The sequence below is a fragment of the Erpetoichthys calabaricus genome, chromosome 4, assembly GCF_900747795.2.
Source record: "Erpetoichthys calabaricus chromosome 4, fErpCal1.3, whole genome shotgun sequence".
NCBI lineage: Eukaryota > Metazoa > Chordata > Cladistia > Polypteriformes > Polypteridae > Erpetoichthys > Erpetoichthys calabaricus.
Window position 1 is genome coordinate 278388268 of NC_041397.2, and position 13589 is coordinate 278401856.

General features: G+C 37.6%; 1 protein-coding gene across 3 annotated transcripts in view; it reads left to right on the forward strand.

The window, feature by feature from the left end:
* Nucleotides 1-1063: 1063 nt before the first annotated feature.
* glra2 (glycine receptor, alpha 2) overlaps nucleotides 1064-13589 on the forward strand; it is a 225233-nt gene continuing 212707 nt past the window's right edge. For 2 of the 3 annotated variants that reach the window (XM_028800850.2, XM_028800851.2), the window contains exons 1-2: nucleotides 1064-1585; nucleotides 4100-4236. In XM_028800850.2, coding sequence (XP_028656683.1) covers nucleotides 1518-1585; nucleotides 4100-4236 — 205 coding nt within the window. In that variant the 5' untranslated portion in view covers nucleotides 1064-1517. Of the gene's footprint in view, nucleotides 1586-4099; nucleotides 4237-13589 lie in introns of those variants that run through there. The other variant, XM_051927231.1, reaches the window with a different exon arrangement.

The following is a 13589-nucleotide window of genomic DNA, read 5'->3' on the forward strand; positions in this document are numbered from 1 at the left end:
ACTTATTTATTTATGATCAACATTATGAAACCTACCATAATGAAGATATAAAATTATATTAGTAATAATTCAATCATTTAAATTTCATACCCGTATATTTCAAAGGTCTTAGCAGGCCAAAGGCCATCGTGGCAGTATTAGAGATAAGACAGAAACTAAAAGTGGACAGGGAGTCAGTCCACCACAGGGAGCACACAATCAACATAAAACAATGATAAGAATAATACAATAATAAATAATAAAAATAATAATAATAATTCTTGCTTGTTTCTTTTTCAAAGCACTCATTATTAGGCATGTTCATATCTAACTCATGCTATATTTGTTAAATATCTTTTCAGTGGCATACAATTTTGAAAAAGTAAAAAAAGACATCTAAAGAATAAACGTATTACAATTATAAAATAAGCAGCTAATACTTACAATTTTTGATAATAGACGCTTGTTGATTTTTACTAATAACCAAACTATTGCATTAGATCATTCTTATAGCTTAATTATGGACTTGCACATCTCTTGGAATCATAAATGCACAGAGGATTATTTCAACTTTCACAGTTATTGATTGATTAGTTGTCTTTCACAATGGCATAAATCTAAATGAAACATTTTCTTATTCTGTGTTTTATATAATAGCAAGAAAACATTCAGGTAGTGCAATGATTTATTTTTTTATAGTTCAAGTAGATTCCTAGTGTTATTAAATAAAGGTTATACCATCATTTTTAGCTATTAATAAACTGTTCTTACTTTTACACTTCCATTCTAATCCCTTTTGTTTAAAATAAATGTCAAAAGTGCACGGATGCTAGGAGACTGTAATGATTTATGGTTGCGTGTTTATGCCCAATCAATCATGGTGAAGAAAACCAGTGGGCTTTGAGGTGCTGATGCTCTTCCTGCAAATACAAAATACGGGCGTATTTATGCGATGGAGGAAATTAAAAGAGCAAAAGTCTGCTGTTTTGCAATCATTGCCTTTCTTTTCTGCTCTATTCGAAATCCTGTCACATCGCCGTCACTACCCGCTCGTGCGCCTGCGCATCAAGCCTGAGTAGGATCTGTCCAAGTGCTGAAATTAGTCAGCCGCGCAGAGAGAGCACGTCTCTCATTCCGACAGTAGATGTGCATCTTTTGCAACGGCTGCTTGTTTTCAGCGAGAAGAGTGATCAATAACAATGTCTTTTAAGTGGAAGACTGCTGATGGCTGATCACCGAAAAGAAATACAATTGGGACCGTTTTCCTTTTTGTAAAGGTGTTCGTGTTGGGAACTAAAGCATGCCGTTCTGAGAACAGTCTCTTCCCAAAACGGTGGAAAGTGGATCTGGATTTAAGTATGATCCCAAGGATTGAAAAATATATGGGATGATTTTTTATTTTAATTTTCTTTTTATATATATATATTTAGCGAATTGAAAGGGGGGCAATGTTAAAAAGAGGGACTAACATTTCGCTAACTCTTGTCCATGGAATATTTAAACAAAAAGTGCGTGCCTAGCCACGGCAATTGAGAAGAATGAATCGACCATTTGTTAAAATCTTGACTACCTTTTTTGCGTGTTTTCTAGAGACAAACAACTTCAGGTACGTAGATCTTAAAGTTGCTACACTTACAAGAAAAGGACGGCAGTGGGGGCAGGGAATGTGCGAGAGTGAGAGAGAGCGCGCGCAGGGATGAAATAAATGTTTACTTTACGTTATTTACAAGCAGATCTTTAGGATCGACTGTCATTTCATTGGCTTTCATTGTGTTGTGTGAAATGACTGCTATTGACACCTGTAGGCTGACCAGGCAGAAAGGCATCTAGTTCGGTATGATGTGGGTGAAATAAAAGATCGATTAATGGTTCATGAAGTTGAAGATTAACGACGTATTTACGGAGCGTTTTGATAGCATGGCGAGTTTATTCTTTATATGTCAATGGCGGTTTAATAGGGATATGAAGGAAGAAAATAAAAGAACAGATCATAAAATATATCAATATAGTATTTATTTAAATATGTATTTCTCTTACGAAATTGTGTTCAACATATTACATGCTTGCGATAGACTGACCTAAGAAAGCTTAGTATTTAATTATTCCCAAGTGTAGCTACATAATTTGTGTTAAACTGAGATTGGGATAAAGGTAATTTAAAGGAAAGCAGTTCAATAACAGCTTTATTAGCATTTTTGTGTTGCTTATATTTACTCTCTTTTGACATCTCACGTGTACAAGACGGCAATTTGCCTCCTTTTATTATTTTAACACAGTATAGACAAACGTATGTATAAAGTCTACGCTGACGCTTGTAAAAGCTCCGGTAAAAATCAGTGATCAACTTGAAAAGTTAAAAAGCGAACTTACCTAGACAGCGTCACTCTTATTGAATAGTAATTAATAGTTACGTGATACAGTTCAAAGTAAATCGAACCCTAAGCATGATCTCGTTATAACAACACGTTACATATACTTCTAGATGCAGTTCCAGATACAGTGCTGTGCGTTGTACCTACTGGTTCGGATGGGTAGGGTTGCCAGGCTATGGAAGGGCATAAATATTCACACCAGGTAGTTTATAGCCTAATAACTCAGTAGTATGTCACAGATCACCGGAGGACATCGTAATCTAAAGAGGGGATTAAAGGCGTGCAAACACAGAGAGAACAAACAAACTCCACTCCAAATGCACCCCAAGCTGTGAAACGAACAGAGGCTGCAATTCGAATGGCACTGCCTAATTTATGAAAACTGAATATTCTTGGTGTGTTTTGGTGCGTTCCCTTCGTTGACTTTGGTTTCCACCCAACTACAGTCAGTCTGGTTCAGCAAGAGTAGTGGTTAAAGCTTTGGACTTTGGACCTCTGACACTGGAAGTTCAAGTCCCAGTAATGACGCTGCGTGAACATGAGCGAGACACTTCACCTGCCCGTGCTTAAACTGGAAAACAAACAAACAAACAAAAGAAATGAATCTCAAATGCTGTAAGTCGCTACAGACAAATAATGATAAGTACTAACAACAGAAAATGAACGCGGTAGTAATAGTGGTCTGCACTGGGGATATTCTGACTGGAAGAAAGCGCATCCAGAAAATGGGTGGACAATTCAGATGTTTCTCAGTGCGCAGTTCAATTTCATGTACGTCAATTAAACGTTTTAACAATATGTAGCTTTACAGATACTGATTTGTATATCTTTTGAAAAGCTGATCGTAGTACTCTAAAAGTACTTCCATACATACGTTATATAGTTTACAGGTGATGACGTTCATTATCACTCAGACCATCTTGGGTGTATTAGTCCGGAATCCGTTAATAATCTGCTGCAGGCTGCAGGCGTCGGAAAAATGTGACCACGCAATAGCCATTAAGGATAGAATAAGAAAAATAATACAAATTTGTATTAATAGCGAGGATAAGAACTTATCTCCAAGTCATATTAAATAACACATCTTGTACGAAGACATGTTCTGTAAATTTCGTATTCAGGATTATAACATCTGTTAAATGGGGTTATAACAAACAAACCGGGTGATTATTCACGTAGTTAACGGCAACGAAAAAAAAAATGAATCATAGAATTTCAAGACAGCCAGAACGGCCCATATTACATTAGTCATCGTCTTTACTAAATGACTGAAAGCCTTCTAGCACATTTGTCTCGACGCTAACGCAACTTTAAGTCATCATATTCTTGTCTCTTAGTAACAACAAACTGAATTTGGTTCTTTTGAAATGAAAACAAGCAGATAGTGGCAGAAATCCAGCAATCCATTCGGAGCAGTGCGCGTAATTAGCGGCTGAGCTTTCACTGGGAGTGCGCAGGCGGCAGCCGTCAGTTCTTCAAAAGCACAGTTTCAAAATGTCTCTTACTTTTCACACATACTACTTCGCTGAGAGGCTCTGAAAACCCCTAATTTGCTGTTATTTGTAAAGTAGAACATATGGTAGCCTTATTTATTTATTTATTTCAGACCTATATATATATATATATATATATATATATATATATATATATATATATATATATATATATAGATATACATATATACACATGTAAGAGATATCTAAGATGCTACTGGGCAGCTATTATAAGAACGTGTTCTTTTCTTGCAGAGGAGCTGTTGCTAAGGAGCATGATTTCAGATCGTCATCAAAAAGCTCTTCATTGACAATGTCTCCTTCTGATTTTTTGGACAAATTAATGGGAAAAACATCAGGATATGATGCAAGAATTCGTCCCAATTTTAAAGGTACGCAGGAAATCATAACGATTTTATAATTTTATTCTTAAAGGCTGAATGAAGTAGACCCTGCAGCACCAAGAATAACTTCAACAGAAAGTATACTAGCAATGCACATGGTTGTCTTTACTGTAATATGGCATTTTCGTGTTTATTGTATCTGCTTGCTGCTTGTTCTTCTACTTCTTACTTTAATATGTTAAACTATGATGCAGGCAATACTCCATCTTAGGAAATAAGTAATGAAGTTCTTGCAATAAACTTTAAGAAAAGTTGCAAAGCATTCTTAAGCTAAACCATTATATACTTGTTATAATACAAATGTCCCCTAGTTTTCTGAAAAACTAGTGTCAACAAAGGTTACTTGAATGTGCAGTTTTAAGACAAATTAATATTATTTAACTTTTACTTTTTGATTAGTTAACATGGTACCTGATCCAGTTACTTCCAAACATGATAAAGTCATTGGTATAAATACAGATGATCGCTATTAAGTCACAAGACAATTGTTTGTTTGTATTTGTACTTGGTGGAATAAAAATATACTTAACAGTTATTACCTTTTAACATAAATGTAAACTATGCTTTAAAAATGGAAATAATGTTTTTAAAGATAAACATGTTCTTCATCTTTGCTTTGTATGTGCTTGTTAATTTGTACGAATATGACCATAAAGGAATGTTCTAAAATAGTTTTTGGTCTCATATAAGGTCTTAATCAAAATAAACGTATGCCATTAATAGCTTAACACTGATTTGAATAAAATATGTTCCATGTGTTAAAGTTTAACAATTTCCACTTCATTATTTGCATTCATATTGTTTACCCTGTAAGGTATTTGCATACAATATGTGAAAGGCTTACCATCTGGAGTTCGCTGTTGTCCTTGTTGTTGCCTTAAAGGAAAGCAGACTTTCTTTCTAGTAAATGTAAACTGTGGTGATTAGAATGCCTAGAGAGCAACGGAATGGCCTGCTGCCCAAGGTGTGCCAGGCATTACCATTACGTAAGGAAAATGAAGGCCTACAAATAAGGTTTTTCTGTTTCAGCTTTTTATTTTTTGTGAGGGTGGCCATCACCAAGCTCTTCACATATCTTATATATACAATGGATTCAGAACATAGTTAGACCCCTTCGATTTGAAAAAATGTACCATATATATATATATATACAGGGTGTGTCAAAATTATGTTAACATTTCAATGGTGGAAATAATTTATTCAGAGAACATACGAGCAACAGCACCATTTAAAGCCCAGACACATATTTTGTGGGAAATAGATGATTCCACAGTCCGTATTCTGTCCTTCAGGTCATTGATATTATGAACTTTCCTGCTATACACGCGCTCCTTCACCATACCCCATAACCAGAAATCACAGGGTGTGAAATCAGGGGAGTGTGGAGGCCATGGCAATGGTCCACCACAATCTATCCATCGACCTGGAAAGGTGTGATCGAGATAAAAATAATCTATTAGTGTTAACATCATTTTCACTCACACTGTATATATACAGTATATATATCACAAATTAAACAGTACTCAGTATTAAACAGTATTTGCATGTGTATATATTTTATAAATGATACATAGACCATAGGTTTTCAATAATGAATATGTATACTATGGACACTTTAAAATAAGTAAAAGAAAAGAAAAAGAATCCTCATTTTCATACTGCTTCAAAACAGTAAAACTAGAAATTTTATTTGTACATATTTCCTAACAATTTTTTTGGGTGTTCCAGACATATTCACTGACACTTTTATAGAGTTTGGAACCTTATGGAAATAAAAATAAACATTTAAAATTCATTTTTTTGGCAAAAACGTTACTGAAATGTGAAACTTATTCTGCTACAACATATGAGCACAATATAACTAAGTATTCAGGTGTACAGAGAAAGAGAAATGCCAGACTTTTATTCAGAGGGACAGAACATGAATATTGAGTGAAGCATGATGAAGTTATAGCCAGTCAAATCAAAGAGCTGAAGATGGACCTGGCATGGGTTGAGTTTAAAGGGTTAACAGTACCCCTCACTGGATCCAAGGGGCACAGCCTAAATCCTAAAAAACAGGCCCAGACCATTATTCCACCTCCAGGATGCTTTACAGTAGGCACTATGCAGTCCAGAAGGTAGCATTCTCCTGGTATTTGCCAAACTCAGAATTGTCCATCAGACTGCCAGATAGTGAGGTGTGATTGGTCGCACTAGATTACACGTCTCCACTGCTCCAGAGTCCAATGGTGGCATGCTTTACACCACTCCACTCAACATTTGGCATTCCACATAGTGGTCTTAGGTTTGTGTGTAACTGCTTGGCCATTGTTACCCATTTCATGAAGCTTGCACAACACGATGTGCTGATGTTGCTGTAAGATAAAGTGTAGAACTCGGGAGGACAAGTGAGTTTTAGTTTACACGTCAGCACTCGGTGGCACCCCCACTCTTTGAGTTTGCATGGTCCTTATACCACTTTGATGCTGCGCTGCTGTTGCTCCTGGACAATACCACTTCCTAATAAGAGCACTTCCAATTGGCCAGGGCAGATGTAGCAGAGCAGAAGTTTCATGTACTTACTTGTGAAACGCCTATGGTGGCATCATATGACACTTAAAGTCCCAGCGCTCTTCAGTGTAGCCTGCTCTACTGCTAGTGTTTTTCAATGGAGGCTGCATGGTGGTACACCTGATTTTATGCACCTGTTCACAATGGGTGTGGCTGAAACCCCTGATCCAAATCATTTTGAAGGTTGTCCTCATATGTTTGTCCATACAATGTGTATTTAATTTGGGTTTGGCTGACTTTGACATTCACTATTTTGCAGATGTTTCTTTCTGAGGGAATATGTGGTTTATTTCTCTACTAATCTTAAATCCCAGACAGAATTGCTTCTTCTAGTATTATATCTCACAGATCTTCTGATCTTCATATTGCATTGAATTCCACTTTCTTGTTTTCTGTTATTTTGTTGATGTTCTCTCTGAATTGTTTCCTTTTCAAACATTGTCAGCATTTTACATTTCTGGTTTTCTTCAATTCCATCAGTAACTCTGTGATTTTTGTAATGTTTGTGTACTCTTAGTATAAAGGTATAAAGGTATAAAGTATAAAGGTGTTGTTCATCTGTTACCACTCTCTGTCATTAGAACCATTTAAATTGTGCCTGTCACTCTTGTTAAAAACATTTCTTTATTACTATGAGCTGATTTCTGCTAAAGAACTTGCCCATCTTGACCACTCTTGTATTTCTTCTTCAAAAAGTGTAAAACAGGGTCCCCAACTCCTGTCCTGGAGGGTCCCAGTGGCTGCAGGTTTTCATTGTAACCCTTTTCTTAATTAGTGACCTGTTTTTGCTCCTAATTAACTTCTTTTAAATTCATTTAATTTGACTTGCTATTGAAGACTCAGACCCCTTAATTGTTTCTTTTTCCTTAATTATCTGCCAAAAGTAACTAACAATAATGAGTCTATCATGCAATACCTGAATATAAAGAAATGTGAAGGTCTCAAGATTAACAATCTGCTCAGGTCCCCAAAAACATTTTAACGATGCTCTTAGAAATGAGAAAATGAACACTTTTAGAAATGTCTGCTATTGCACAATGAGAGCAGCAACAAGCCATGGGAGTTAAAGAATGGGTTTAATTATCGACAAGACTCTGCGCCTAATTAAGCAACTGGTTGGAGTGAATTTGGTTGGAGTTTGAGGCCCTGACATAGTTGGTCTTCTGTTGGCTCCCTCACTTCACATTTCATTTCTGTTTAAGGAAAGAAAAGAAGCAGTTCAGAGGAACAATAAATAAATTCAGGGGAACAAATCTTAAAAAACAAGTCAATTGAAATGAAAGGAAAAGAAGTTAATTAGCAGCAAAAAACTGGATACCAATTAAGAAAAGGGTTAGAATGAAAACTTGCAGCCACTGGGGTCCTCCAGGACCGGAGTAGGGGACCCCTGCTGTAAACAGACATCCATGGATTTTCATATGTTTTGGCATCTTCAGGCTTTCCATAATGGCTTTGATAATATGGAAAGCCATTTTGAAGTCTGATGAAGAAACATTTGGAGGCCCAAACATTCTCCCACTCCTTTATTGTACAGGGAAACAAATATAAGTCAAAGTTACAAAAGCTAAACGTGCTAGTTCTGAGGTGGGAACAGGGCATAAACAGTACATACAGTACATTTAAGAGAAGAGGAAAATCTGGGAAAAAAATACCTTACATTTATTTGTAAAGTGTTCTAGTAAGCAACAACTAATAATCTAGGAGACTGTGAATTTAGGATCAGTTGTCTGCTATGAGAAAAGGCCGCCCATCAAAGTACGAATTTAACAAATTTTCTTATACAAGGCTTGAGGTGCTGGATTGTGACCCACAAGCTGGCAGGCTGAACTTCAGGCTTTGGCTCGCAGTGTGGTATCACTTAACTCACCTGGGCCCCAACTGTAAAACAATGCTGAACTTGTAAGTCACTTTGGAAGAATACATCAGTCAGATGTATGGTATGAGTGTCAGCTGCCATTGTCTTATCACACAGCATTTTATACTTTTTACTCAGGTATGATGAAAAGGATTTGCTTTAAGTAGCATATAAAATTACTTAAACCACAGTGCAACTACTTTTCTGTACATCATTGCGATTATAGTGCAGATATCTCTTATATCAATCAGTTTATTCCATTTCTGACCCACTTATCCATTTCATGGAGAGGTGAAATAATGCCAAGCCCCATGGCTTAAGTTCCTATACCAGGGAAATATTGCAGGTCGCTATTATCATTTAAATGCTCAATTTCCAGTATTTTAATTGTTTTAACAATACAAGTATGTTTCAAACATTTTTTGTAGTAGGTGACATTTCTATTTTAGCTATGTGCGTTGGCTATCAAGCTTATGCAGAGGCAGCCCTATTAAAACTTGGCACACAGTCATTTTTGTAAGATTGTTAGAAAAAGCATAAACAATGGGTCAGGTTTGTCACCTGTTATATTTATCATTGTATCTTTAAAGTATATCTTTCAGGCAACAGTGCTGTCAAAATAGACTTTCAAGCCTTGCTTGCTAATTTTGGTATTTTAAGAGCTGTTGATTTGTCGGCTCAGCCTGCATGGCAGAATGTGCCCGTCGACTGCATTAGCTCTGCACAGTAACAGGTTGATGCTGCTCCGTGCTTTGCCTACATTGATCTGCTAGGCATGTATTACAAGCAGGCACTGGCGACAGAATGGAAAGTCAGTCAGTCATTTTCTATCCCGCTTAGTCCTGAACAGGGTTGTGGGGGTCTGCTGCATCATATCCCACCTAGCATAGTGCACAAGGCAGGAACAAACCCTGGACAGGGTATCACAGGGCAAACACACACACACTAACCCCACCCTAGGCTCAATTTACTATCACGAGTCCACCTTAACCTGCATGTCTTTGGACTGTGGGACCACCGGGAGGAAATTCACACACACATGGGGAAAAATTGGGAGGACCCGAGACACAAATCCTGGCTGCCTTACTGACAGGCAGCAGTGCTACCACAGCACCACTGTGCCGTCCAGAATGGAAAGTGCTGAACATAATGCTGAGCCTTCTGCTTACTGACAAGTATGTGCTTTTAAGGAGTAGAGCAATGCAGAAGTAAATAATCTGTAAAGACCACACCAGTCTGCCACATAAAAACGTAAGTGAGGTCACAGAGGTTAGGCAAATAGTTTCATTTAATACGTTTAATTGAAAGTAACATCAGTTTGCTTAAATAAATAATAGAATAGATCATTACGGCCCACCTTACTTTTTCATGTGAGCCCACCTGGTCTACACCCTTTCCTGCCCAATTCTCCCCTTAAAAAGGTCTGGGGTGAGCTCACCTAAATGTCAAGACTTGCCTTAAACTACTGAATAACTACTCTATCGGTATTCAATAATTAATTAAGATATCGCTCCTTAGAGCTCATTTCTATAAAACAAGAACTTTCAAATCCCTGCCTTCCATTTTGTTGGGTCTTTTCTGACAGCTGGTTTGATATCTTTTCATGAAAACATGCCTTGGTCAACCAGTCCAGCAGTGAACTCACTTTCAGTTCGACTTTCTCATTCAATAACTGCTCCATCTTTGTCAGGTCATCCTTCTTTGGATTGTTCCATCCTTCAGTACTCTGATCTGACATAGCAGGAATCTTAATAGTCCCAAAGGAAAATGTGTATCTATGTGTCCACCTGCTGATGGATGAGCAGCTTCATTCACTTCAACCAGCAAATGCTGCAGGCTGTGGAATGCTTCAAGACACAACTTAAGAAGCAATCATTCTTGGACAATCTGCAACACATCTACAGGGAGAACCAACCCAGATATTCTTTTGATTAACACTTTTTAGCTGCATGCAGTGATTTTTGTGAGCAAAATGATCCGTGTTAAATTGAATTTGCAGTGAAACTCTAAGGTTTGCTTTGTAAAAACATCAGAATGGAAAGTTCGCACCATTAGCACATTCACTTTAATCTTATTTTCAGCCTATTTCTCCATGGGCAATGGAAGGGAGCTGGTGAACACTTGCCTGCAAGCACTACACCATTGTTTAAAACCATTGGCCTGAGTATGTGGCTGATGGCAAACCTCTGGCAGGATCCTGGCTTGGATTGGCATACAGTAGGAAAGTGTGTGCAGATACCCAAAGCATTACCTCTGATTGTCATGTCTTAGCTAGCGTTACATTTCCTGATTTGTGTCTTTTTTGTAAATTTTTGATTCTTTAATTTATGTTGATCATGTACATCATTCTTTATTTATAGGTTTTGTTTATGCATATCAGTTGTCTTTGCTATATTTATGTGTGTTTTGTGGGTGGTCCCCAAAAGACGGGACAACCTGCCAATCACCACCATGAACTGCCCTCTGCTCTATAAATCAGGAGGGCCTTCTAAAGTTCATGATGGTTCATTGTGAATGCACTCTGTTGTTGGCGAGTTATTGTGCTTTATTCTGTGCTTTTTGTCAATTAGTGGGTTTTTGACCTTACATTAGATTTCTGTTTTGGGACCATCAATCACCCTTGCTGCGACTCCTTTTAGCTTGGTGAACTCTACGAAACTTCATATATTATACCAAGCTTTTTATGAAATAAACATTTTTATTTTATAAAGATTTGGTGCTTGCCCTTAATAGTAGCTGGTGTTTGAGAATGATATCCCCCTCTAGTGGCCATTATTGGAAGTGCTTTTGGGACTTGCAGGGACTTGGTGCTTTAATGCTTGAGACCTCTGTTCCATTCCACTGATATTGAATGAGTGGTGCCTTGGAACATTGGAACGATAATGGACGCTGACTGAGGAAAGAGACAGAGATTTTGGCTGTGTAGTAATCCATAGGCAGAAATATTCCTTACTGTTCACCACTAAACAACTTTTAAAACCTAAAAAATCATTTATGTAACTTCTCATCTAGAACATAAACTTACATGCAACCAAGGGCATACAAATGTAAGTATTAGACAGTCCATTAGAACCTACTCATTTTATAATTATTTTTCTGATATTGGTTTAATTTGTTGAACATGCTGTGAAACAAAACACTTCTGCAAATCATCTTTACAACATATTCCCTGTCTTGTTCTATACATGCTGTATATAATAATTTTTTTTAATCATTTTTCTAGAAATTATAATAGATTTATCAAGTAGTCAGTCCCCATCACTTTCTGCCCACTTTACGGTGTTGCTGATTTAATTTTAAATGGATAATTTTGCCAATTTTGCCCATCAATCTGCAGTCAATATCCCATGCTAACAAAGTAAAAACATGTCTTCAGAAAGGTTTACAAATTTATTAAAAATTCAAACACTGAAATCTTTCATTCATATGAGTATTCAAACCTTTTGCAGGGTCTCTCCAAATTCAAATTGTGGTCAGGTGCTTCCTGCTTGTTTCAGTTCTCCTTGAGTTGCGTCTTGAACTTGATTGGCGTCCATTTGTGGCAAACTGAACTGACTGTTTGTTTGTTGTTTAGAAAGACACATACTGTACCTGTGTATACCACATAAGCTCCCACAATTCACACTGCATCTCAGGACAAAAACAAAGCCATGAAGTTCAAGGAACTGATATAATTATGGAGAAGCAATGATTAGCGAAAGGCTATAAAACCATTTAAAGATCTGAGCGTTGAGACGAGCATAGCGGCCTCAACAATTGTGAAAGGGAACATGCTTGGAACCACCAGGACTCTTCCTAGACTTGGCCATTCAGCCAAACTGAATACCCAGGCAAAAGGGGCCTAGGTCAGGGAGGTGACCAAGAACCCAGTGATCACTCTAACAGAGCTTCAGAGGTTCACTGATAAAATGGTAGAACATGTAAGAAGGATAAACATTTCAGCAGCACTGATGAGTAATTAGCATATGACGGCCTGTTTGGATTTGGTGAATCCTATTTAAAGGACTCTGATGGCATGAGAAAAAAGATTCTCTAGTCTGATGGGATAGAAATTGACCTGTATGTGCAGAACTCTAAGAATCATCTCTGGAGAAGACCAGGTATTGCTTATCACCTGCCTAACAGCATCCCTATGGTGAAGCATGATAGTTGCAGCACCATGTTATGAGGGTGCTTGTCAGCGGTAGGAAGAGACAGACAGGTCAGAATTGAAGGGATGCATGGAGATCCAAGAAGAAAACCTGCTCCAGAGTACACTTCACCTCAGACTGGGGCAACTGTTCACCTTTCGGCTTAATAATGACCTAAAGCATACAACCAAGACAACGCTGGAGATGCTTCTAGACAAATTTCTGACCGTTCTCGAGTGGTCCAGCCAAAGCCCAGACTTAAACCCCAAAGAACATTGGTGGAGAGACCTGAAGATGGCAGTTTACAGACACTTACCATCCAATCTAATGGTGCTTGAGAGGATCTGCCAGGAAGAATGGGATAAACAGTCCAAATCCTGATTTGAAAAGCTTGTAGAGACGTACCCACAAAGACTCAAAGTTGTAAGTGCTGCCAAGAGTGCTTCAACAAATTACTTAACTAAGGGTCTGATTACTTATATGAATGAAAGAGTTCAGTTTTTAATCTATATCTATATATAAAATCCAACGTCTGTCTGTCTGTATGTCTGTCCGCTTTTCATGAGAGAAGTACTTAACAGATTTAGATCTGTTTTTTTTTCTATAATTTGCCTGAACATTCTGCTTGATTTTGCAACTTCTCTCATCGCGCTAAGTATCATACTTAGCTTTACGGTACCTATTTATTTATGCGAATCTGAGAGAAACGCTACAGACTGAGAGGTGGGGGGGCGGGGCCCTCCTCACTCATGTGCCAACCTCCGTTCAAGTTGGTCTACCTCTCACCACGTTGTTGGAGCATA